Here is a 27,978-nt window from a genome sequence, read left to right on the forward strand (position 1 = left end):
ATTTGGCGTTTGGTGACACTGTATTCCAGTCAGCTTCCCACAAGCTGGAGGTTGGTTCACTTCCATTCTTATCTGATATTGTGTGCAAACAACTGTATCATGGCACCCCCAACAAGGGATTATTTACAAAACATTAACATTTTAATTAGCCCTTGATCAATTTTATAACAATTGATTATCAACATATTTTCCCTTTTCAATCGACTCCTTCCTTTAGCTCAACCCTGCACTGGACCTGATGCAAGCTGCACTCTTAGAAACCTGGGGCTACACAGCTGCTAGAGGAGGCCCAGGCATTACCTGTGAGGGGAAACGGACAGTTCACAGTTTGGTTCTGACCCTCCACCCAGACTAACTCAGTTCAGAAGGACCTTGACACAAAGTGACACTTCATTCCCCTCCACACATGCTGCCCAGCCCGTAGAGCTCTTCCAAGATATTGCTTGTTGCTCCAGATTCTAGCATCTGCAGTCCCTTGAGTCTCTACTCCCAGATACCTAATGTTTACATTTGAGTCATCCAGTGCAGATACCTTCCATGTTGTGTGAAGACAGTGGGTGGGCTATATTGTGTTCCATCTCAGCAAAGTTTTTATATCAACAAACATGGACGTCTAAAACTTTGACAAACTTCTGTAGATGTGTGGCAGAGGGTATATTGACTGGTTGCATCACAGCATAGTACCGACACACCAATGCCCTTGAATAGAAAGTCCGGTCCATCACGGATAAAGCCCTCCCCACCACTGAGCACATCTACATGAAGCGTTGTTGCAGGAAAGCAGCTTCCATAACCAAGGACCCCACCACCCAGGACATACTCTCTTCTCGCTGCTGCCATCAGAAAGAAGGTACAGGAGCTCAGGACTCACCACCACCAAAGCTGAACATACCCATGTCCACCTTACCTCCTAAAGATAGGAGGTTATTTTATTGTTGTTCTCCAACAACCTTATGTGAACTTTGACATCAGTCTCTTCCATGTAATCATCATGCTGCATTTAATATTGCAGTAATATTTGAGTAATCTTGTCAATATATTGTTTAATTAAGAATTCTTTGTGGTGTACATAATTCCTATGGCTATAGATAGATAGATCCTTTATTGATCCCACAGGAAATCATAGTGTCACAGTAGATTTACAAGTGCACAGATAGACAAATATATAAATATCCGAAGAGCAGTAAGAAAGAATAAAAATAAACCTACCTCAAACAGTCTAACAGGAGGGGTCATCACTTCCCCGGCTATAGGTTGACTCATTACAGAGCCTAATATAGCACTCTTTGGAGCAGCACAGTTGTCTTGGTCTAATACTAAAAGTGTTCCTCTGTTCAGCCAAGGTGGCATGCAGAGGGTGAGAAACTGTCCAGAATTACCAGGATTTTCCGTAGGGTCCTTTGTTCTACCACAGCCTCCAGTGTGTCCAGTTTGACTCCTGTAACAGAGCCAGCCTTTCTAATCAGTTTATTGAGCCTGTTGGCATCACCCGTGTTGATGCCATTGCCCCAGCACACCACTGCATAGAAGATTGTACTGGCGACGACAGACTGGTAGAACCTGTGATGGAGAGGCCTGCATATTCCAAAGGACCTCAGTCTCCTCAGGAAGTAGAGGTGACTCTGGCCCTTCTTGTACACAGCCTCTGTGTTGGTGATCCACTGAAGTCTGTCATTCAGGTTCACCCACAGGTACCTGTAGGTCCTCATCACTTCCACGTCCTCACCATCAATAGTAACAGGGAGCAGTGCAGGCTTAGTCTTCCTAAAGTCGATCACCACCTCCTCTGTCTTACTGACGTTGATCTGCGGATGATTCAGCTTGCACCATTCGACAAAGTCCTCCACCAGAGCCCTGTGTTCATCCTCCCGTCCTCCCTTTGCACATCCAACTATCGCTCAGTCATCAGAGAATTTCTGCAGATGACATGACTCAGCGTTGTATCTAAAGTCTGAGGTATTCAGGGTAAACAGGAGGGGAGCCAATGCAGCCCCCTGTGGGATATAAATATGTGAATTGCGTATGTCATCACATAATTACAAGATATGTACTTGCCTCGCTTAAAGTAAAACATGAGAGTCAGGCGCATATTTCAGATTCCTGTGTCTTCCTTTGAATTAGCTTAATGTTTCGAAGTTACAAAGCATAACAGTTATAACTAGCAAAACAAAGTGAGACTAATTCAACTCAACATCTCACTTGTACCATTGTTACATGTACAGAGGCACAGTGAAAAACTTGGTTTTGCATGTCATCCATACAGGTTTTCAATTTATTTATTTATTTATTTAGATCTGGTGCAGAACAGACCCTTCTGGCCCTTTGAGCCACACCGCCCCAGATACACCTAATCTCGTCTTATCAAGGGACAACTTACAATGACCGATTAGACTACCAACCGGTACGTCTTTGGACTGCTGGAGGAAACCGGAGCGCCCGGAGGAAACCCACAGCGGGAACTGAACCCAGGTCACTGGTACTGTAAAGCATAGTGCTGACCACTATGTCACCGTGCACTGAGGTAGAAAAAGTGGAAACAATAAAATAACGCAGGATAAACCATTACAATTATAGAGAAGGGGCAGTGCAAGTGGACAATAAGGTGCAAGGTCATAAAAGGGAGGTTGGGAGCTTATTATTGCTCATGATCTTTAGACTCACAGATACACAGCAAGGAAACAGGCCCTTTGACCTAACTGGGATGCCTATTTACACTGATCCCATTTGCTCACATTTGGCCCACATTATTCGAAACCTTTCCTACCCACCTGCCTGTTCAAATGCCTCTTAAACATCGCAGCTTAGCCTACCTTTACCACCTCCTCTTGCCCTCTTGGGCTTATCTGAGTAAAATTCCATTAGCCCTTGCCCTCCTCCACGGTTGACCTTAGACAACATTCTCCACCGTCCATCATATGTTTCACATCTTTACCGATCATCCCCTCAACACTCTCTTCCAAGTCATGTTAATAGACATGATCAATAATAGACTTAGCAAAAATCCCTGTGGCACACCACTGGTTACAGGTTTCCAATCTGCAAAGCAAACTTCCAAAGGCAACTCATAATAAGCAGCATCACATAATCATCTACAGAAAATATTTTCTGCAGATGCTGGAAATCCAGGGTGACACATTAACACAAAAGTGCTGGAGGAGCTGAGCAGCACGGCAGGCAGCTAACCCTGATGAGGGTTCACTGACCGAAACATCGACTGTTTACTCATTTCCATAGATGCTGCCTGGCCTGCTGAGTTCCTCCAGCATTGTGTGTGTGTGTGTGTGTGTGTGTGTGTGTGTGTGTGTGTGTGTGTGTGTGTGTGTGTGTGTGTGTGTGTGTGTGTGTGTGTGTGTGTGTGTGTGTGTGTGTGTGTGTGTGTGTGTGTTACATTGCAGTTCTTACATGCAGCCACGCGTCGTAGGACATTTACTTGTAAGTTATGTCATCAGTTAATATTGAACTAATACTAAACTAATATTGAACAATGCTCAGAATTTAAATATTCTGCTTACGTGCTTGAAATTACTTCAAGGGATAATGTCGGTTCCAGAATCCCATATGTCTGTATTTCCTCCATTTCATCAAAGTGTGTTGTCCTTCTTCCCAAACCATTCAGCTCCGTACATAAATTTATTTCAGGCAAACACCATTCCTGGAAGGTTACACATTAAGTCTTTGATTAATCAAATTCTTTGTTTGGGGGGGGGGGGGTTTCAAAACTATGACTCCCTAAAGATCTTTTATTACAAGTTCTTTTCAAATAATTATCAACAGTATAAAATATTGCCAGAGTACAAAAATCCATGTAACACTTACTGCCTTTTTTGCTTTATTATTAAAGGGCTGTTAATAAAAGTTGTCATGAAATGTTTCTGAATTTACACTTTTAATCTCATAGATGAAGAACTTCAAGTATACTTCTATATCACAATCAGGTTTAATATCACAGGCATATGTTATGACATTTGTTGTTTTGTGTCAGCAATGCATTGCAACATGCAATAATAAACTATAACTTACAATAATAAATCTATTTTTTAGAATTAATTAAATAAATAGTGCGAAAAGGGAGCAATAAAATTATTGAGGCACTAAACATGGGTTCATTGTCCATTCAGAAATCTGATGACAGAGGGAAAGCACTGTTCTTAAAACATTGAGTGTGTGTCTTCAAGCTCCTGTACCTTCTCCTTGATGGCAGCAATGAGAAGAGGGGACGTTCTGGGTGATGGAGGCTGTTAATGACGCATGCCGCCTTTTTCAGGCATCGCCTTTTGAAGGTGTCTTTGATGCCCTGAGCTGAGTTTGCAATTTCTTGCAGCTTTTTCCAGTCCTGTACAGTCACCCCTCCATACCAGCAAGTGATGCAACCTGTTAGAATGCTCTCCACGTTACATCTGTAGTAATTTGCGGGAGTCTTTGGTATCAAATCAAATCCCCTCAAAAACCTGATGAAATATAGCTGCTGTCATGCCTTCTTTGTAATTACATCAATATGTTTGGCCCAGGACAGATCTTCAGGGATGTTGGCATCCAGGAACTTCAAAAAGCCAACCGTTGATCCTTGAATGAGGACTGGCGTGTTCTCTCCCTTGACTTCCCCTTCCACCATCAATTCCATGGTTCTACTGGCATTGAGTGCAAGGTTGTTGATGCGACACCACTCAACGAGCTGATCTAGCTCACTCCTGTACACCTCGCCACCAGCAGTAATTTTGCCAATGGTGGTTGTGCGGTTGGCAAATTTACGGATGGCATTTGAGCTCTGCCTGGCTACACAGTCGTTGGTGTAGAGAGGGTAGAACAGTGGACTAAGCTCGCAGCCTTGAGCGTTCAGTGTTGATTGTCAGAGAGGAAGAGATGTTATTTCTGATCTGCACTGACTGAGATCTCCTGATGAGGAAGTCAAGGATCCAGTTGCAGAGGGAGGTACAGAGGCCCAAGCTTTGGAGCTTACGGAGTGTATGATGGCATTGAACGCCAAGCTATAATCAAGAGACAATAGCCTAACTTAGGTTTTGCTATGCCCAGGTGACCAAAGGCTGGTTGAAGTGCCAGTGAGATATAGATCTATTATGGTGATAGGCAAATTGCAATTGGTTCCAGGTCCTGGCATAGGGGGGCGTTTATTCTTGCCATGATTAACTTCTCAAAGCAGTTCATCACAGTAGATGTGAGTGCCACTAGCTGATAATCATTGAGGCAGGTCACCCTACTCTTCTTGGGCACTGGTATGATTGCCACACTGCAGCAGTGAGAGGTTGAAAATGTCCTTGAACACTCCTGCCAGTCGGTTGGGACTGGTATACCACCAGGGCCTGGTACATCGCCAGGTTTCACACTCTTGGAAGATGTTCTGACATCTGAGGCAAAGATCACAGGGTCGTCAGTTGCTGCAGGGATTCACACGGGTGTAGTCTTACTTTTCCTTTCAATGTGTGCATTGAAGATATGGAACTCATCTAGGAGTGAAGCATCACAGACATTCCTGATGTAAGGTTTTGCCATGTGGGATGTAATGGCCTGCAAACCCTGCCAGAGCTGACATGCATCCGATTCTGTCTCTAACCTTAATTGGAATTGTTTTTCACTCTTAAAATAGCCTTCCATAGATTGAACCTAGACTTCTTGTAGGGTTCTGGATCGCCAGTCCTGAATGCCACAGATCTCGCCCTCAGCGGACTCCGAATCTGTTTAACCTTTCCTTCTTTTTCCACCTTTTCCTTAACGATCAGCCAACGCAAATAGATAGGTACGTTTTCTTCTGCCAATCACACCTGCATCTCAACCTCCAAACACTAACAATTGTATTGTCTTGCATTCTGTATTTCTCTCTCAGAAGTTATGTAAAGCTTTTGGCTTATTTTCCCTGGGGGAGCATGCAGTATCAGGAAGAAAGTCGTTTAACAATCCCTCATTCACAGTTACACCAATTAAGAGGTCCTAATCTTATGGTGGCGCAGTGACATCAGTGCCGGACTCTGGAGCGAAGGTTCCCGAGTTCAAACCCAGTCGGGCCGCTCCCGGACACACTTTCCATCCGTACCCGGTTGAGTTTCGAGCTCGCAACTCAACCTCGTTAAAAAAAACTGCGCTGTGAGAAGAATGTGGGGGACCACTCACAGAATCTTTCCTCCAAGACAAGCACTTGGAAAAGTAAGTGGTCGCCGAGGCTCTGGCAGAGTATGGCACGCAGAAAAAAAATCTTATGGAATCATAGAAACACATGGGAAATGCAGCCCATTCTGTCCAGGTCAGTTGAGTAAGAGCCCCACAGCTTAATCCCAGCTGAGCACACCTTTCTCTGCACCTTTCTATCCAAATGTCCACATGTCTTTTACATTCTGTACATGTACCTGCTTGTAATTATAATATTGCATCACTAACGTCTCGAGATATTACAAATATTCAAGAGAATGACGGCTTAGTTCTTTAAGATGAAGTCAGTGGAGACAAGACTCTGCACAAATGCAGATATATTCAATAACCAGAGTCAGTTTTTTACAGCTTAATTCATTGTTTACTAAATTTATTCCTACCTCCACTAAATCCACCTTTTTCACTTCATAGTCAGTTTGTGTTTTGTGACAGTATCTTTCCTATTAAATATTTATCATGTTGGTCCCTTTCTTACCTATCCACAATTCTACGACTGTTGATTCTCCTCCTTCTTTCCCACAATCTCTTTCTACCCACATGCATTCATAGTAAACATTAACACTTTGTTTTACTATTGAATTATTTCAATAGTAAAGACTTGCCAATGCCATCATTTATTGTCCAGACCTAATTCTCACTGAACTGTGGAGGCAGGTAGAAGTCAAACGAGCTGCTAGGCCACAGGTCAAATATGGACCAGAATGGGGAAGCTTCCTGTTTCGTTTAAGGATGTTAGTGAACTGAACTAGTTCTAATCACAGCCAGGCGGTGGCAAAAGAGAAACTGCTGGAACCACTCAATGAGCCAAAGCAGTATTTGTGGGAAGAGAAACAGGGCTAACACTTGAGCATGAAGATCCTTCATCAGAACATAGGAGGAGTTAACACAAGCCTGCTCAACTGAGGGAGGTGGAGCAATTAGATACCCAGCATATGCAGTCTATTTTCAATAGTTTCATGGTTGGCATTATGAACTTGCTCTCATTCTAAATTACTTTCATTTTTATTCAAGATCAATTCCCCAGCTGCCTCAATGGGATTTAAACTCATGGCTCTGAATCACCGGCTGTTATTACAATATAGCCAGTACTTCCCTTTACATAAATATAGCAGAGTGCCTACTTATCTGTTGTATTTTAGTGCGCACAACTCTGTCTTCATCATATACTCGTACGGTCTGTCTGGAATTAGAGCAAAATTTATCTTACTTACCTCACCTCAGAGCTCACAGAAGGTATCCAAGCCTTTAAAATTAAAGCATTCCCCACAGGCCAAAACCTGCGCAACCCAGATGTACAGTACTATCAACAACTTATTACTAAATTGTTGAAGAAGTTGTTAGCTCCTTTTTCTGCCTCCAAAGTAATTTAGTTATTACATTGACCAAAATAATTATGAAGGAGGCCCACCTTAGTTACTCTCCTTATCGATCCAATAACAGATTCATTACAGATTGATGCATTGCCTTCATTCTCCTCCTTTCTCCAAATATCTGTCAGCTCCACTACACCTTCCTCCAGAGCAACTCTGCTACCTTCGAAGTTTGGTTTCTCGTAAAGAAGCCAACTGTTTGGGGGAAAAAAATTGAAATTAATTTGGAATATTATTACTAACACTGCGAAAACCAGTCACATTATTAATTCTGCTTGTATTTTGAAGCATTTCAGTTCACTGTGGTCTATTTCTGTGGCACTTAAAATCCATGTTTCAAACCAGAGACAGGAGATCATCTTGCTTACACTTTGCCATGGACTCAAAGGCAGCTGGTACCTCACTGTTACATGACACTTAAATGCACCTCTCAAACATAGAGGGAAAAATTCTTGATCTCCCCATCTGCTTTGTTGTGTCTCTTTTTCTGTATACTGTACATTCAGTGCATTTTTCTGGAACAGTAGCTTTAAGTTCTGAATTGCTTCCCTTTTACTATCTTGATGTAGTTATGTATCTAACGATTTGACTGGATGGCATGTAAACATAAACTTTTCACTGTACACGTGACAATAACCAATATTATCAATATGTTCAGAATTCACAGCCACTCATGCATTTACAATCAAGTCGTGCCGAAGCAAATCAAAACCATTTTCAGTCAGTGCTGTTATCATCATGGAACCATCCCATGTTAAATATAGCAACCAACTGAAGTTGCTTCTGTAAACACAACAAAATTATCTTGGCATCTCAGTGAGCACACGTTACAGAACAGAAGCAGAATTAGGCAATTCGAACCATCATTTGACCATGGCTAATTTATCTTCCCTCTTAAACCTACTTCCTTGTCTTTTCCCCATAACCTTTGATGCACTTACTAATCAAGAACCTTTCAACCTCCACATGGAATAGTCCTAATGACTTGGCCACCACCAGGAATTCCACCAATTCACCACTTTCCAGCGAAAAAAAAATTGCTCCCCATTTCTGATCTAAAGGGACATCTTATTTCGAGGCTGTGCCCTCTGATTCTAGACTCTCCCACTATTGGAAACATCCTGTTGATGTGCACTTTAGCCAGTCCTTTCAGTGAGATCCCCCTCATCCTTCTCAAGCAAGTACAGACCCAAATGGTCCTCAGACATTAACCTTTTCACTCCTGAGATCGTTCTTGTGAACCTCCTCGGGATGCTCTCCCGTGCCAGCACACGCTTTCTTAGACACAGGCCTCAAAACTGCTGACAGTACTCTAAATGTTTTCTGGGCAACGTCTTGTAAAGACTCAGCACTACTTCCTCGCTTTTATATTCTAGTCCTCTCAAAGCCATCTGAAAGGCACGCTACAAAATCCTTCTCTTGGGATCCAGTACCAGCCTGATTTTCCTAATCTACCTGTGTAATTCCGGTATGATAACGTAACAACTGTACGCAGTGGCTTCTACAGAACCAACCAATGGTGTTAATGTGTATATTTAACAACTGCAAGACCCAGCTGGACATTAAGAACCCCATCAGCTATTTGCCTGTTGGCGGATACACTGAAGGAGCCAGACTTGGCGAGGATGGTGCTGCAGCCGCGTTGCAGTCACCGCGTGAAGGCGGTGTGCAGTCTAACAGCAAGTGATTGCCTTAACCACTTTTCTTGTGGTCACAAGACTCTACTGGACGTTGGTGAAGGGCACTGGGGGAGCTGCAGGATCTCAGTTGTGGCACAGACTGGGCCTAAGCCATGGAGCCGCCTGTTTGCAGCCGTCCAGCGCCGAGCTGGTACAGTTGGTGTATTCCACAGGAGTGGCGGAGCTGGCTGGAAGGTGTCACTTTTGCCCTCCCACGTTCGCTCAGCAGAGACAAGCTGTATTGTGCCTGACTGCGAACTGCTGCAACATAGGGACTTGGGCTATACTTTTTCAAATTAAACTTTTTTAAATTGAAAATTAAACTTGAACTCGATATTGAAATTCCCTATGAGCACCGTAGCATTACATTATTACACGCCGTCATGAAGAAAGAAGAAGAAAGCCAAGTGGAGTCATCGGGACGTCATCGTGACGGCATTTTCTTTTATGCAGGCTTTCTTGTTTTTACGAGGCCGAGTTGCTAGCTCGACGCTCAACCCAGCACGGATGGAAAGCTTGCATGGGAGCTGGCTGGATTTGAACTCGGGACCCTTTCCTCCGAAGTCCGGCACTGATGCCACTACGCCACCAGCCGGCCAAGATGCCATCATCATACCTGTTGATTTTTAGTTGCTCTGTAAGCTCATCTACCTTATCTTGTACAATGTGTGCATTCAATTAAAACACTTTCGGTTCTGTCTTTATTTCACCCTCCTTTGCAGTTTTGTCTCTACATTGCTTGAATTTAAATTTTAATCCCTGTCAAAACTGTTTTATTCTTCGCCCTTCAGCAACGTTGCCTGCACTCTCTTTCCCTTTTACTTCATCCATACTCTTCCAAGCTGTTGATCCACCCCCACCACCTGACTATTTAGATCTACAGCCCTTTTTATGTGCTTCACCGGGACCCTGGTCCCAGCATGGTTCGGGTGGAGCTTGCCCTTCTTGACTCCCTCTCCAATTTTTCCCTTTGCTCCCCCTCCATCAACTCTAATATAGTTTGTTTGTTAGTTATGTGCCGCATTGTACGACATGGGCAATCGTGGTCTTCCCATAACCATGATTGTGCCTGGTAAATTTTTCTACAGGCGGTTGGTCATTGCCTTCTTCTGGGCAGTGTCTTTACAAGATGGGTGACCCCCCCGCCCCCCCAGCCGTTATCAATATTCCTCAGAGACAGCTTGGCGTCAATGGTTGCACAGCCAGGACATGCGACGTGCACGAGCTGCTCATATGACTATCCACCACCTGCTCCCATGGCTTCACAAGACCCCGATTGTGGGGGGAGGGGGGGCTAAGCAGGTGCTACACCTCGCCCAAGGGTGACCTACAGGCTAGCGGAAGGAAGGAGTGTTGTACACCTCCTTTGGTAGAGACCCCGCCACCTGGAAGTTAATATAGCGAAGCACCCAAATGGAAAGACATCTTACCAGCCTCTTACTACTCTAATAGAAATTTCAGAGGACAACTTTAAGGACGTAGCATCCTGAACATCATGAAAGTATTCAGAAGCTTCTCCATTAAGTCTGGGCTCACTATAGATGACAATCTGAAAAATACAGAAGAGTTTAAACACCTTGCTTTGTGTTTCAGCAACAAACCACTTAATTAAATGTTTGCGTATGTTTCCTACCTTTCCAGGTCTAGAGTTTAATCTTACATTTTCCATTTCAGGTATCTGTTAATAAAATTTTTAAATAGTTAGATTATTTTTTGTTGCATATATTGTAACGTTTCATTAGCTATTGAACACACTTTGCCCAAAAATTAAGGGAATTCTGGCCATTGACCATTCTAAATCAATGTTGCAATTTTGGTGTAATATTTTATGACTCAACATATAGAATGGCTGCTGATCACAACACTGAAAAAAATCACAATTACTATGAAATGGATTCTTGGATGGAAGTTAACGAAAATAATGCAGGAATTTTCCAGCTCCCACTTACAATATGATGATTATTTTGTACTCGAAGGGACAAATGAGGAAGATGCTTAGTTATTTTCCAAAACTGAACTATTGGATCAACTCCCAGCCGTGCTGTTGAACATTCAAACAGCCACGAATATTGAATTGCCTTCAGCAGTCTTGTCGTTCGAACTAAACCTTTTTTTTTGAAAATCATTTGTTCGAGCAAAGTGGACATAACTGGCAAGATCAGTATTCGTTACAATTTCAGGGCTGGGACGCTGAATGACTAGAGTTTAACACCTTCCTCTTTTTTTTCCATTTTGCTTATTACCGCACCATTCCTGTTATCTTGCCAAGATGGTCAGTCTCACAGGCCACTTGATCATGAGCATCACAGCTACACCTTAATCCTGATTTTAAACGCGCACACACCCCTATCATCACTGGAAGGCAATGACCACAATTTCATATAGCAAGCAAAGAGAAATTGCACTTTCGAATCTGTAATGGAATATATCAAACTACCCAGTAGTCATCAGGCTAATTTCTCAATCGGGAAACTTCTAGCACGTAGTAGGAAGTTGGCCTGCAAAACCACACATCTCAAACATTTGCCAAATGGGTGGAGATTATCTACAATACAATAACAGATGGGCACCAAAAATACCAAGTTCAACTTAAAAATTAAAGACCTCAATTCAATTTATATCTAGTTAATGAAGACGACTGATGAACGGAATGAAAGGTTGGCTAGCAAAACTGAGGTCTATGAAACAGAGCAGCGTCAGAACGGGTGTGGTGAACAGACTAAAACCCTCGTTGTGGTAATAATAATTATTATTACTTTGTACTACAGCAACATTTAAAGCACACTTAGCAATAATAATCAATAATAATAAATATAATATCAATTAATAAAGTAACAAGGTAAATTTTATCAATGTGCAATAATAATGTATGAAATAATAAAACAGAGACTATTGTAGTACTCACTGACCTCTGTTGATACCCCATCCTTACCCCCATCCCTATTTATTATTTTAGTCTGGTTCTCTTTCTCTCTCTTTTATCCCCCCTCACTATAATCTCTCCCCCCAGCCCTACCTTTCTTTCTCTTTTATTTCCCATAATTCTCCACCTTTCCCCTAGCCCATTTCCCTCCAGCCTATCACTTCCCAGCTCTCTACTTCATCCCTCCCCCCACTTCTTATCCCCCCTCGACCATCCCATGTTACTTCACTCCTGATGAAGGGTTTCGGCCCAAAATGTCATCACCACCTCCTCCCATAGATGCTGTCTGGCCTGCTGAGTTCTGCCAGCACTTTGTGTCTTTTTGTTTTTTATTTATTTCCAGCATCTGCAGATTCACTCGTGTTGCTATTGTAGAACTGTGTGTGTTCTCCTGTCACACAGAAATGAACATGGAGGATGGTAGAGAGACGGGTGACCCAGCAGTCAGCACTGAGGTGCTATTCTTCTTTCAAACTGCATGGGTAAAACGTCAAAGTGTGCAGACGACATAACATGTGAAGGTGTCAAGAAGAGAGTAACAGGTTGCAAGCAGATATTGATATGCAGATGGAAAATAATCCACACTGGTGTGGAATGATACACTCTGGCTCAGAGTAAGGAGATAACACTGACCCACAGCTCTGAAAGACTCGCAGGAGTAGAGGGACTGGGATGCAAGTATTTTTCAGTTAATGAAATGGATGCATTCTGCAAGATACACTCAGTCGCCACTTTATTAGCTACCTTCCTATCTCATTCATCTTTTTTACCCACATTGTATTTTTCCGAAAAATAATGATTTTTGAAAAATACACTAGCACTATAAATCCCAAGCGTAAAAAAGTGAACATGCATGATCTGCATGTTAAGGTCATTACACTGAAGCAAGACTTCAACGTAAATTCTATCTAATTTCAGATGCCAGACATTTATCCCCAAAAGAAAACTTTACCTCAGTATCTGGCTGATTGGGAAAATCACACTTGGGAGTAAACAGGTCGGTACCAAATAAGCTTAGAGGATTCCGATCACGATGCAGAAAGTCCAGCCCCTGGAATGTGAGTTCATTAAATGATTCACTTGTGTTCACACTAGCCCCAAAATTTGTATCAATTTCCAAGAGATTCGGTTTCAAATTAGGGATGGTTGAACCACTTTCCGAATATTTTTCTGACACAGAAAGAGAATTACTTTCATTTTCAGAGGTATTGGATTTCAAGCATTTTTCTGTGTTAGCTGGTGATGGGATCTCTGAAGAGGTCGTATTTGACAAATCACATTCAAGCTCTTTATCAGTGTAATTTTTCTGTAATGATGGAGAGGTATCAGCAGATGTCGCAGGTCCAGTTAATAAACTGGATGTTTGGCCAAGTGTCTTTCCCATCTCTAAACGTGATCTCTTGCTGTCAGATGCAGAGGCAAGATCATCCTGCACACGATCATCTTTTTTAAATAGCGGCTTCTTATTAGCTAGGGTTTTAAAGAGCAAGCTCTGCTCAGCAGATACACGTTTAACTACTTTTGATTTTGTTTCAATTTGTTGCATTTTGAGGAGACTGGAGGGTGCTTCACTTTGTCGGATACTTTTTCTCATTAAACCGAACTTGAATGTACTTGGGTCAAATTTCTTCTCCTTTTTTGGTGATGGTTGATCTTCCTGGATTGGTGGCATGGCGAATGGTGGTGTCAAAGGCACTTTAGGAACCCGCTGCCTCTTTTGGAGTTGAATGGGATTGCCATATCGACGAATTGTTTCCGTAAAGCTATCCATGTCAGAAGAGCTGTCCAAGCTACTGCCTTCGTTGAAAGAAACCGTGATTTCACTTTCTTGCTGGGATATTGAGGCTGTCGTAGTGCCATTCGTTGTTGACTCCAGGTCCACATTCACTTTATCTGTACACGTATCAATGACAACGGATGATTCCTTTACACTAGCTTTGCTTGGTTGTGATACTTCTATACTTTGTGCATTTGTCGATGCACCGACCTCTGTCCTTTCCCCAAGTGCATCTGTTGCAAAGGCATCTTTTTCTCCGCATAAATTTCTTGCCGGTGTCTCCCAATTCAAAGCTGGATTTGCACTCTTTGACTCCACCTCCCGATGTACTTTAGGTGTGCTTGATAAGAGGGGCAGGCCCAATTTGTTGGGTGTCACCTCTGAACCACCATTTTGCTCCAAAGCAGTCCTTGGAGAAGAAGCCTCATTTTGGTCAGATTCGGCAGTCCCAGGTGGCTGTACACTCTGGGAAGAGGCTGTGCTATTTTTATCAATACCTCCGTTTTCTAATATGGATAGGTCCTGCTCTAAAGGTTGGACAAGTTTTGTTTCAGTGTCACCAACACCATTAGCAGGAACATCTTTCCCAATTGAAGGCTCCGTGGTAGAGGTCTGTAAACGAACGGATGCATCGTTTGCCTCACTCTCTCTAAGTGGCAAGTTGGCCATCCCTTGATTAATCGCTAGATTACTGTCGGCACTGGTTAACATATCTGACACTTCTACACTCTGAGGTGACGTCTTCGTTTTTTCATTTTCTCTTTGGACCGTCTGTGGGGAAGCTAACACTGCAGGCAATCTGCTTTCCTGCTGCCCAAGAACAGTACCTGGATTCCTGCCATTTCCCATTTCAGACACAGTGTTTTCAGAGATTTGCCTCGACTCAGGAGGTGCATTTGTTTTGCAGTCGTTAACTTGCCCCTTAGAAAACTCCACTGGTTCTTCGTTGCTAGTTTCGGCCTTTGTGGTTTCAAAAGCTGGTGTACTTTGAAGTGATTCTGCCTTGGATATTTCAGAGTCATCACTTTGAATTGTTGGAGCGATCTGTTGTGAAGGCAGTGCAGGCCCCAGTGTTACTTCACTGGGCCCTGATACAATGCCACCAACAGCACTTGCTACAGTATCAGTCTTAATGTTAGGGGCTTGATCACACACGTGTGTCGTGTCATTCATTTGCAAAGCTGGGGCAGCATCCCCTGGTAAGCTTGTTTGTGCTTCATTCTGTGTTTTGGGTATTTCAACACTTTGAGGTGAGCTATCCTTTGCCTCAGATTTTCCAGGCTCCACCTGTAGTGAATTCAACTTTACAGGCATGGCGTCATCAGTTGCTGCAGTAGCCCAAGATTCCTGCAGTTCAGTAACACTGTTTCTTGTAGCACACTTTTCCGCCTCGGACACACTGCTTTTAATAGTCTGTGGAGGCTCAAGGGATCCATTCTTCGTTTCAAAGTTATCGTTTTGCTCATTAGAACTCCTTGCCGATGCTTTGTCAACTACAACCTCCGTGGGTTTAAGTGCCTGCACAGTTTGGAGAGATGCTTTCTTCTTCAGTTCCGAACCATGACAGTGGAGCAGAGACACATTCTGCTGTGAAGGGAAATCAGGGCCCGTTTCTGCTTCGGTAGATCCTGGTTTGCTGTCAGTGATAATACCCGCAGAGATGTCAGTGTTAATTTTGGACACTTGTTCACAGAAAGATGACACCAGACCGGTTTCTTTTTCCTTATGCTCTGAGTCCACTGGCTCCACTTGCAAAGGTAAGGCACCATCACTTGCAAGTGCATCCATTTTCTTAGTTTCTTTTGCCTGCGTCTGTAATGTGCTTAACTTTATAGCTGCTGAAGTACCCAAGCGTCCCTGTTGCTCAGTAGCATGGCTGGCATTTGTGTCTGTCTTGCTTTCGGATTCAGCTTTTCCAGACGTGTCCTTGGGCTGAGGAACTGAGTTCTGTGCTTTGCAGTCACTAGCTCGCAACACTGGCGTACGCTCTTGAGCAAGCTTACCTGCACCAGTAGGCCCCTCATCGGCAGCTTTCGCGTGGTCTTTCTCCTCCAGTTCAGGCATGATGCTTTCAGAAGCCTGCAGCAAAGCTGCATCACCTGTTGATGGTAGACGCCGCTGTGCCAATACCACAGTTCTGACTACCACATTACTTGACCTCTTCCCTTGATTAAGATCATGGCTTGCATCCTTGTTCTCATCAGACAATAAAGCTGTGGGCGCTTCCACTGCTGGGTCTGGAGGGGACTTGCCTGTATCTACCTGGTCCTGATGTTTTTTAAAACTTTGTGAGGAGACGCCCTTCTCAACCTCGGATAAACTTATTTCAGAAGTTTGCATATCCACAGAAGGTGACTGGCTTTTCACATCACTATATCCACACAACCCTGAAAATCCTGTCTCAACTGAGCCCCTTTCCTCTGATCGATCAGTTTCCACATGGACACCTGCAGTCTTCTCTCCTTCAGTTCTGTGCACTCTGTCAGAAATATGCTGTGCGCCATCCGCGTTTGCTTTGGCTATTTCATCAGCTTGAGGCCCTGCGTCCGCCTTTACTCCAGCAGCTGCCTCAGCATTCCTGGAAGCACTTGGCTGTCTTTTACCGATTACTGTTAAAGTGCCGTCTGTCCGTCTGGCAGATTTGTTTTGCAGTTGGATCGTTAGACTCCCGACGCACGTTTTATTTGAGGCGGAGGCTAAAGGCAGATTTTTAACGGTGCAGAAGTCGACTTTGTGGTGGCTTGTAGCATTCTTTCTTTTAGGTAGCGTAACTCTGATGGTTTCCTCTTCCTCAGTTCTGATTTCAGCGCAGCTCTTCAGCTGGCTTGGCTTGATCTGGGCATCCGATTCCCCTTCCTTTTCGTTTGATGGACTGTCAAGGGAAACAGAACAATGTCAAAAGTAGTTTGCTCAATATTCTAAATAAAAATCTACATAGATTCAGAATGTCTCTCAGGGAAGCTTTTTCCTTCTACTTAAGGGGGTGAAGACCCAAGGAAGGAATACACTTCCGTGCTTTTCCAAGCGAAGAAAACAATTCTCACTAAAGTCAGGGGTTTTCAAACTTTTTCATGCCTTGGACCCCTACCATTAACTGAGGGGTCCGAGAACCCCAGGTTAGGAACCCCCGGTCGAAGTTGAGTTTTTAAAAGCAATATCTGCCTCATGCCCAGACTGCCCCAGTAATGCTAGTTATGTCAATCAATCCGGAGAGTGAATTGCTCTGGACTATTCACGAGCAATGAAACAGAAAAAGAAAGTTAATTTTGTTAACTGTTTAAATGTGGAAATAGAGCACCCAACAGTAAAACTTCTGCTTTAGCACTGAGTGGTTACATTTATGAAGAGACCTTCTCAAACTCAGAATGTCACTAAGAACTACAAAGCCAACGGCAGACTTCTGGAGTTTACAGATGCCCTTATAACCAACTTTCCAGTGATTGACAATTAACTAAGCTAGGGTTAAATTGGGGGCGGATTGCAGGCAGTGCAGCTTGAATGGCAGGAAGGGCCAAAACCACGCTGCATCTCCAAATAAAGACAAAATAAATAAGTAAAGTGCTGCAAAAGAAAAGCTGAGTCTTAGGGCAGATCAGCCATGCTCGTAATGAGCAGCAGGACAGTGGGGGCTTTGCCTGCTCTAACGTTCCAGAGACGTACTGAGGACCCTGTATCTCAATAACTAAAATAAACAAATAAAAATCACACTGACACGCAAATCACAGCGGTCTCCTTGCTTATGGAAGGGTGCAAATATACTGGACGTGGTTCAGAGATTTAACATGGGTGATCGGACAGAACAGAATTTGGAACGGCGTGAAGTGGCTTGGCTGATTTAAAAATTCGAATAAGTTTTGTCAAGAGGACGTTTCACCTTCTACGAGAAGCCAGAAGTAGCAAACAAAGGGGTTAGTCACAGAAGACAGATGAGGTAAATAAATACCTGTCCTCTGAATATTTTCAAGACAAGCCCGACATAAATAATGGGGTAAAATGTTTCGTGTGAAGGTGGAGCTCATGTTACTATCACGCAAATCATGATCTCAATGAATGATGGAGCCAGTTTAGGAAGCTCCTCGTTAATGTGTTTGTATCAGCAGCTGAAGGGCAAACAGCGTCAGACATCCCGCTGCTAAAATATTTAACACACCTTTGGTCTTTTGGAGAATTTCCCTGTGGATTTTTGAGAGACAAGAATCCAGTGGGCATGAGTTAAAGTGAAGTAATTGGCTCAGGGTAATGCAAGCAATGTCCAAAACAAAGGAATGGAAAAAGACAGGAATTTAATGCCTGAAGAACATCCTGAATATCCATTACAACCATTACATTCTCTAAGAACTTTTTATTTAAAGAGATAGGGCAAGGTGACAAGTCCTTCTGGTCCAATGAAGCCACGCTGCCTAATGAATCCTGCAAAACCTGTGTGTTTTTGAAATATGGGAGGAAACCAGACCACCCGGAGGAAACTCACGCAACCATGGGGAGAACGTACAGTGTGAATTCCTTGCAGCCATTGGTGGAATTGAACGAGGATCACTGGCAATCTGATGATGTCACACTAACCACTATGCCACCCTAACCGAGAGTTTGCCCGTCTAAAATCAGCAAGTAGTCACTTGTACCAAGTGACACACACAAAAACACACACAAAATGCTGGAGGAACTCAGCAGGCCACGCAGCCACTGTGGAAAAGAGTGCAGCCGACATTTTGGGCCGAGACCCGTCAGCAGGACAAGAGAAAAAAAAAGCTGAGGAGTAGATTTAGAAGGTTTGGGGAGGGGAGAAAGAAACACGAGGTGATAGGCAAAAGCTGAAGGGGGAGGGGTAAAGTAAAGAGCTGGGAAGTTGACTGGTGAACGAGATACAGGGCTGGAGAGTAGGGAGTCTGATAGGAGAGGACCAAAAGCCATGGAAGAAAGAAAAGTGGGGAGGAGCACCAGAGGGAGACGATGGGTGGACAAGGTGAGAGAGGAAAAGGGGATGGAGATTGGTGAAGGAGAGGTAGTGGGGGTATTACCGGAAGTTTGAGAAAACCATATTCAGGCCATCAGGTTGGAGGCTACCCAGACGGAATATAAGGCGTTGTTCCTCCATCCCAAGTCGCTACCTACATCTGTGATGCTTCACACACTCTGGATCTTTTCAATGATTTCAGGTTCCCTGGCCCCCATCATCTTACTTTCGCTATGAATGTCCAGTCCCTGTACACCTCCGTCCCCCACCAGGAAGGCCTCAAAGCTCTCTGTTTCTTTCAGGATACCAGACCCAACCAGTTCCCCTCCACCACCACTCTCCTCTGCCTAGCGGAACTTGTCCTCACACTAGATAATTTCTCCTTTGGCTCCTGCCACCTCCTTCAAAAAAAAAGGTGTAGCCATGGGAACTCGCATGGGTCCCAGCTATGGCTGCCTGTTCGTCGGCTAGATAGAGCAGTCTATGTCCAAGCCTACACTGGTGACCGCCCAGCACTTTTCCCATGTTACATCGACAACTGCATTGGTGCTGCTTCCTGCACCCGTGCTGAACTCCTCAACTTCATCCACTTTGCCTCTGGCCTCCACCCTGCCCTCGAATTCACCTGCTCCATTTCCGACACCTCCCTCCCCTTTCTCAATGTGTCTCTTTCTCTGGAGACAGCTTATCCATCGATGTCTATGACAAACCCACAAACTCTCTCAGCCACCTGGACTTTACCTCCTCCTACCCTGTTACTTGTAAAAACGCCATCCCCTTCCCTTAATTCCTCCATCCCCACACCTGTTCTCGGGATGAGGCTTTTCATTTGAGAATGAAGATGTCCTCCTTCTTCATAGAAAGGTACTCTCCTTCCTTCATTATCAACACTGCTCTCACCTGCATCTCTTCCGTTTTACACACGTCTGCTCTTAACCCAACCTCCCGCCGCCCTACCAGGGATAGGGTTCCTGGTGTCCTCACCTACCACCCCACCAGCCTTCACGTCTAGCACATAATTCTCCAAAACTTTCACCACCTCCAATGGAATCCCACTACCAAGCACACTTTTCCCTACCACCACACCCCCCCCCCCAACTTTCTGCTTTCTGCAGGGATCACTCCCAACATGACTCCCTTGACCATTCAACCCTCCCTACCGATTTCCTCCTGGCACTTATCCTTGCAAGTGGAACAAGTGCTACACCTGCCCCTACACCTTCTCCCTCCCTACCATTCAGGGCCCCAAACAGTCCTTGCAGGTGAGGCGACACTTCACCTGTGAGCCTGTTGGGGTCATAAACTGTGCCCAGTGTGGCCTCCTGTATATCGATGGGAACCAAAGTAGATTAGGAGACTCAACGTAGTCTGGGAGACCACTTTGCCGAGCACCTATTCTCCATCCACCAGTGGCCACCCATTTTAACTCCACTTTCCATTCCAAATCCAATATGTCCATCCATGGCTTTCTCCACTGTCGTGATGAGGCCAGACTCTGGTTGGAGGAACAACACCTTATATTCCGACTGGGTAGCCTCCAACCTGATGGCATGAACATCAAATTCTCAAACTTCCAGTAATGCCCCCCCCCTTCACCATTCCCCATCCCCTTTTCCCTCTCTAACCTTATCTCCTTGCCCACCCATTGCCTCCCTCTGGTGCTCCTCCCCACTTTTCTTTCTTCCATAGCCTTCTGTCCTCTTCATATTAGACTCCCCCTTCTCCAGCCCTGTATCTCTTTCACCAATCAACTTCCCAGCTCTTCATTTCATCCCTCTCTCCCCCAGTTTCACTTGTCACCTTGTGTTTCTCTCTCCCCTCCCCCCACCTTTTAAATCTACTCCTCAGCTTTTTTTCTCCAGTCCTGCTGAAGGGTCTCAGCCCGAAACATCGACTGTACCTTTTTTTTCTATAGATCTGTCTAACCTCCTGAGTTCCTCCAGCATTTTGTGTGTGTTGCTTGGATTTCCAGCATCTGCAAATTCTCTCTTGTTAGTTATTTATGCCAATCAAGTTTTTGCTAAGCAAAGTTGACTTAGCTAACCAATAACTTAAAAGGGATGTTATGATTAAACATAAAACATCAGGACTGTTCTGATCTGCATCTGCATTTTTAACATAGTGAATGAGAAAACAGAACTATGTGATTGCTCAGAAACAGCACATTGATCTCTCAAACTCGGTTACAAATAAATATTACATACAAGTCCTCCCAGCTTATAAATGGCCGACATTATACACAGGACATAAACAAGCATTCAGGAGATCAGGGGGATTGATTTGCTGTCTGCTGTGTAGGGACTTGGTTCATGGCCACACTTCTGACCTGCAGATTGTTAAGATTACGAACAATTCATGGCAAGGGAAGCCTGCCATAGCTGGGGACAGACCGTCCAGTAAAACTTTGATTACACAGCATTCACTCATTTGGTTCAGCATCTGACTCAACAGGCGGTTTTTAACCACACTCTCTCCTGCGTCACCAGGGCCCCATTTCCTACACTCTTCAGCTTGCCAGGGCCCTGCTTCCTCTGCTCCCTTCCATCGGCTAGGGCCCTTTCGATTCGCCCACTAGAGCCTTGCTTCAGATGGTACCACTTAATAGCAGAGAATCAGTACAATACACAACCTGCAATTCTTGCTCGTCGCAAACATCCACAAAAACAGAGGAGCACCCTAAAGAATAAGCGACGGTAAAAATGTTAGAACCCAAAGCTCCGCCCTCCCACGCACAAACAAGCACCAGCACCCACCAAGCAAGCAATAGCAAAGCCCACAAGAGAGACCGTGATCTGCAGTCCAACAAAAACTAATTCTTCACCCAACAGTTCGACATACACAGGCTCTCTCTCTCTCTCTCCCCCCTAATGAAGGGGCAGAGAGGTGTCACACAGCGAGAGGGGACACTCAAACAAAACAACGCACTGATTTCCGGTGGTAAAGTCTGCCGCATGCGTCCCCTTTCAACTACTGGTGATGCTAGTCCCATTCTCCCACTCAATTCACCATGCTTTCTTCCTGTCGATCAGGGTTCCATCCCACACACACAGACCCGTTAAACTGGCTGGATTCACTGGGGAATGTATTATGAGACAACACAAGGAAAATCTGCTCACCCAGCAACACGAAAGTTTAAACTGTGCCAGATTACTGAAGCTTCAGTTATCCTAGACTGCAGTATAAGATTAATTTCTATGTACAAAACACACATGGGGTTTACACTTGGGCAATGTAACAGTGAAACTCAGCCCCAGCACCATAGCATCACTAAAATTTATCAAATTTGGCATTTACCAAAGGAAAAAAAGTGAAGATAAGGATAAGCTGGATGGAAGAATAACCAACAATGCAGGTGCTGAAGAGGTCTAGCGTGTCAAAGAAAGGTGTTATGGAAGCAGTGGGGCGTTGTGTACCTCAATAGAATCACTGTCACCAAAGAGACAGTGATGATAAATTACACACAAAATGCTGGTGTAACACAGCAGGCCAGGCAGCATCTATAGGGAGAAGCACTGTCGACGTTTCGGGCCGAGACCCTTCGTCAGGACTAACCGAAAGGAAAGGCAGTAAGAGATTTGAAAGTAGTGGGGGGAGGGGGAAATGCAGAATGATAGGAGAAGACCAGAGGGGGTGGGATGAAGCTAAGAGCTGGAAAGGTGATTGGCGAAAGAGATACAGGGCTGGAGAAGGGAAAGGATCATGGGACGGGAGGCCTCAGGAGAAAGAAAGTGGGGTGGGGGGAGCACCAGAGGGAGATGGAGAACAGGCAAACAACTAAATATGTCAGGGATGGGGTAAGAAGGGGAGGAGGGGCATTAACGGAAGTTAGCGAAGTCAATGTTCATGCCATCAGGTTGGAGGCTACCCAGCCAATATATAAGGTATTGTTAATGCCCCTCCTCCCCTTCGTACCCCATCCCTGACATATTTAGTTGTTTGCCTGTTCTCCATCTCCCTCTGGTGCTCCCCTCACCCCACTTTCTTTCTCCTGAGGCTTCCCGTCCCATGATCCTTTCCCTTCTCCAGCCCTGTATCACTTTCGCCAATCACCCTTCCAGCTCTTAGCTTCATCCTACCCCCTCCGGTCTTCTCCTATCATTTCGCATTTCCCCCTCCCCCCACTACTTTCAAATCTCTTACTATCTTTCCTTTCGGTTAGTCCTGACGAAGGGTCTCGGCCCGAAACGTCGACAGCGCTTCTCCCTATAGATGCTGCCTGGCCTGCTGTGTTCTACCAGCATTTTGTGTGTGTTGTTGTTTGAATTTCCAGCATCTGCAGATTTCCTCGTGATGATAAATTAGTTGGCCTGAAGATAGACAAGTCCCCTGAACCTAATGCATCCCAGGGTACTGAAAGAAAGGTTATAGCAGCCATGTTGGTGATCATTTACCAAACTTTTCTGGACTCTGGGTAGGTCCTGGCAGCTTGGAAGACTATGAATATCATGCCACTGTTTGAAACAGGAAGTAAGCAAAAGGTGTGTAACTATTGGCCAGTTAGTTTAGCTATCATTAAGGAACAAAGAGTGAGACATCTGCGTAGAATGGTTCCATTAGCAGGTGCCCCAGCAGCGACGTGACTAGCATGACGGCATTACAGCTCGGGGTATTCCGGAGTTCAGAGTTCAATTCCGGAGCCATTCCCGAAGGAGTCTCTGTAATGTCCTCTCTGTGGAACGCCTGGGTTTTCTCCGGGTGCACCGCTTTCCTCCCACAGTCCAAAGAAGTAAGGGAAAATTTACAGTGACCTATCAGGGTTAATTGTTCGTTGTAAATTGTCCCGTGATTAGGTTAGGGTTAATCGGGGTCATGGGGTTGCTGGGGCAACAAGGCTCGAAGGGCTAGAAGGGCCTACTCATTGGAGTCTCCATTCCATATCTCACTATCTCCACTCAACCTGAAATATTCATCTTCTCTTTGCTCCACAGATGCTGATTTACCCACTGGGTTCTTCCAGCAGTTTACTAATTGCCTGGGGATATAGTGAAACCATAGGATTTTAACACCAATAAACTCCAGGAAAAGAAAAGATACACTTACAGCCTTATTCTTGTCGTCACTGTGGAATGGAGTTGTGAAGTAATTACATTCTGGGGGTTACTTTTTCCTTTTGCATTATTCATTTTCTGAGTTTTCAGCCTTTCCATGTCAGCATGAGATTCCTCTGTAAGCACACTGTGATGAATGTTGCTGTTTCCCACATTTTGTTGGGCGTCTCCACTTGATGTCTTTTCCAAAGAGCCGATCTTTGGGGATTTTGCCTCATTATCTGGAGATGGACTGAAAGATGTCCTTTGAGAAGACTTCTTTCTTGATACAACTGGTTTGGAAATAGCTTCTGCAGATCTTTCAGCAGACAGAACAGACTCAGGTAATGTTTTCCTGCGGACTAATGGCGGAGTGCCTTGTGTTGGTGACTGCAACATTTTACCTGGGACTTTAGGAGACTGTTGTGTCAGGTTCACCTCATTTATCTCAGAGTCATCCTGGTTAAAGCTTTCTTCAATCGCATCAGCTTCTGCATTCACAGCGTTCCTACCAGACTGATTAGATTTCACAGACCGTCTCCTTTTTCCCTTTTTTCCACCTGGTTTCCCATCAGGGGGTGACTTCTTATCCATTTCAAAGGAATTAACCAGCGTTAATCCAAAGTCTAACTCCAAACTGCTTGACCTTTCCACTGTACTTTTAAAAGATTTTGCATTAGTGTGAGAATTAGAAATAGGTTTATCGGTATTTGATTCTTCTCCTGATGGGTTATCTGCAGCGTGACTCTCAACTTTGAGTAACTGTTGCTTTGCCACGTCAGGTGTAAACTTTGTTTTTTCAGAAATACTGTGATTTTTTATATCCTTTTTAAACTCTGGAAGTGTGGAATGGTTCAACTGTTTGTCTTCTTCTTCTTTCAATGGCTTTTCCAACCCTTTGAATTCCACACCAATGCTATTAATGGGCAACAAAACAGATGCTTTTGACAACTTTATACCGGAATCTACTTTGGCTCTACGTGGGCTTATGGTAATTTCAGCAACTCCGGCTACCCGTTCAATTCTCACAATCTCAGATATTGGCAAAGCATATTCCTTTATGGCTGGTAGATCTATGCATTTCTCATCCCCTTCACAATCGCACTGGCCTTCAGTAAGTCTGTCACTATTTACAAATTTGCTGTCATTCTTTGGTTGGGTGTGCTGGGATGTATCACTGAGTTTAGCAGCTTCACACTCCTTTACAGTTCTGTCAATACGTTGCAAACTTGCATCTCCAGAGCCTGACGTGAATGAAGGTTCCCCCTTATTTACCAATACATTTAACACATCACTTCCAACTTCTGTTCGGTTACTACGCACAACTTCAATACAGAACTGCTTTTCAAGACCTTTGGGCCTGGGGTCTCTATCTGAGACTCTACCAATTACTGTGAATTTCTTATTTTCAGACAAACTTGCAGACCGTTCGCCCGGATCGCTTGAGACAGCAACTGGGCAACTTTCATCCGGAGAAGCTGAACATATCTCTGCTAGATTTCGGTCAAGGACATCAGCCTCAGTCAGTCCTTCACTCCCATGGTCTTTGGAAGATCCTGAACCCTGAATGTTACTTGAGCTTTGCCCAGGAGAACTTAAGTCTTTTGTTGCTGGAGTAGATTCCTCAACAGAATTACCTGGGCTTAAAGGCACTGCAGATGACGCTTTCACACTTTTTTTCCTACTAGAAGTAAAAATCCCTCCCAAATAATCCAGCACTTGGCTTCTTTTGCCCTCTTCCGCCTTTCCGGAGCTTGGAAAACGATTATTTTGAAACTGAAAAAGAACAAGAAACAGAGTTAGAGAAAATATAGGCGCAGAAATGGGGTAAGTACAGTCCGATCAGGCAAACATTTATACAAGTATAATCAATAGTAGGACCGTGTCATCTATACAACTGGATCTCAGTGTTACAACCAAAGGAATTGCGTTGTTTTATGGCCAACGCACGGCATGCAGCATTTTTTTTTATCAATGAGCGTACACTGAGCAGAGAGACTGCTGTAACTAGGCAACTGCAAGATAAATATGATGTAAAGCTCTGAAGACTCGCTGTTGCTTAATCTTTACAGTAGAGCACTGAGTGATTACTTTTCCCTTGTTTGACTGTGGAAACACCGTGCTGCCCTGAAGCAGCAGCAGCACCTGCAGGACACACCTGGCTCCAGGTGACCTCCACCCACTGGAAAAGCACTCATCCATCCCAGACAACTTCCACCCATTCCTCCAGCGCACATTCCACTGCAGTTGAGGGTGTGTGAGGCAGTGTACTTGCCTGCCTGCCAGTCAGCTAGGTACACTACGTAGGCAGTAAGATAGCAGACATCTGGGGGAAGGCAAACCAGAAACAAGGATTTTTCATGTTAAGCAAATCACTTACGATCCTAACGGGCAGTTTTCTGAAGGGATTCAGTGGGTTGAGGTGCACTGGGGAGGGCAGGGAGGGAATCCTCAGTGTTTGGAGTCCAATCAGATCTCTTGTATACAATAAACATAAGAAAGCCTGCAGATACTGGAAATCCAAAATAACACACACAGAATGCTGGAGGAACTCGGCAGGCCAGGCAGCGTCTATAGAAATGAACACACAGTCGACATTTCTGGGCAGAGACTCTTCTTCAGGACTGGAAAGGAAGGGGGAAGGCACCAGAATAAAAAGGTGGGAGGAAGGGAAGGAGGATAGGTAGGAAGTGATCAGTGAAGCCAGGCGGGTGGGAAAGGTGAAGGACGCGAGTGAAAGGAATCTGATAGGACAGGAGATTGGAAAAAGGAGAAAGGAACGAGTATGGGCATTAGTGGGAGATGATGGGCAGTTGAGAGGAGGTAAGAGAGAGTGGGGAAGAAGAGGGGAGGGGGGAGGAAAATTATTTTTACTGGAAGGAGAAATTGATATTCATGCCACCAAGTTGGAGGCTAACCAGATGGAATATAAGGTGCTGCTCTGCCAACCTAATGGTGGTCGCATCTTGGCACAAGAGGAGACTGACATGGTGGAATGGGACTGAGAATTGAAATGTATATAATTGTACTTTTGAAAGTAGAAAGTTCCAAATAAAAGCAGAAATCCAGGTCTATGCTGGAATTAGTCGACAATAATTAACAAGGATTCAAGCAGAAAGGACCATCTGCCCAATAACAGGTAGCTCTGTTATTCATTCAGATCACTGCTCAGCTCCATCTTCCTCTCCTATTTACAGCTCCCTTTATTCTCTTAATAACCAGAAACACGTCCTGTTTTAAACTAATTGAAGTCACATCCTCCTGCGTACAGAATTGAGATTCACCAAATAGTATAGGAATTTCTCCTGGGAGCAAAGGATGTTGGCAATGGCGAGGGTGGAGTGCTGTGGGAGGGGTGTGGGACAGGTGGCAGAGAAGGAGGTGTCAGGGTGGGGGTTTGACGCAGGTGTTGACACAGCCAGCCCTGAGTCACCGGGCAAGGTCATTTGATTCCACACAATTAGTTTACCGTATATCTCTCTGGTGCTTCCTGGTCCCTCCCCCTCTCTTCCTCTTTTCCCAACCATGATTTCCCTTTTCCCTGCCCACTTCCTGCTCTCAGTCTATAATAGAGCCCCGTATCAGAGTCAAGTTTATCATCACTCACATACATCATGAAATTTGTTTTTTTTTGTGGCAGCAGTACAGTACAATAACATAAAATTACTACACGCAGTACACTACAGATGCTGGGGTCAAAGCAACACATACAACAAGCTGGAGGAACTCAGCAGGTCAGGCAGTATCCGTGGAAACAAGCAGCACGACAGTAAATTACTACAGTGCCGTGCAAAAGTCTTAGGCACCCTAACCATAGATACATGCCTTAAACTTTTTCACAGTACTGTACATTAACTCCAGCTGGCAGCCTTTTTCCATCAAATTTAATCAGCATTGATAGGTTATCTATTCTAACTCCACTACGAAACTGTTTTAAACGTTTAGTGCCCAGAACTCTTCACCCAACTAAATTACTTTTAACTTGGTCCATAGATACATCTAGAGGCACTCCAGAGATTACTCCCCGAAGCCATCATCATTCATTATAATTCCTTGGTGTTTCTTCCCTTCCTCCTACAGCTTTTAACC

The 27,978-nt window shown here is 44.4% G+C and overlaps 1 protein-coding gene across 1 annotated transcript in view; it reads right to left on the reverse strand.

The window, feature by feature from the left end:
- Positions 1-27,978, reverse strand: part of crybg1a (crystallin beta-gamma domain containing 1a) — a 221,013-nt gene that overhangs the window by 49,152 nt on the left and 143,883 nt on the right. Inside the window, exons 3-8 of the mRNA XM_059983490.1 lie at positions 23,903-25,665; positions 13,084-16,780; positions 10,842-10,886; positions 10,639-10,757; positions 7,568-7,724; positions 3,513-3,652 (exon numbers count right to left, since the gene is read on the reverse strand). Of these exons, the coding sequence (XP_059839473.1) occupies positions 3,513-3,652; positions 7,568-7,724; positions 10,639-10,757; positions 10,842-10,886; positions 13,084-16,780; positions 23,903-25,665 (5,921 nt within the window). The remainder of the gene's footprint in view (positions 1-3,512; positions 3,653-7,567; positions 7,725-10,638; positions 10,758-10,841; positions 10,887-13,083; positions 16,781-23,902; positions 25,666-27,978) is intronic.

This window comes from Hypanus sabinus, chromosome 10 (assembly GCF_030144855.1).
Source record: "Hypanus sabinus isolate sHypSab1 chromosome 10, sHypSab1.hap1, whole genome shotgun sequence".
NCBI lineage: Eukaryota > Metazoa > Chordata > Chondrichthyes > Myliobatiformes > Dasyatidae > Hypanus > Hypanus sabinus.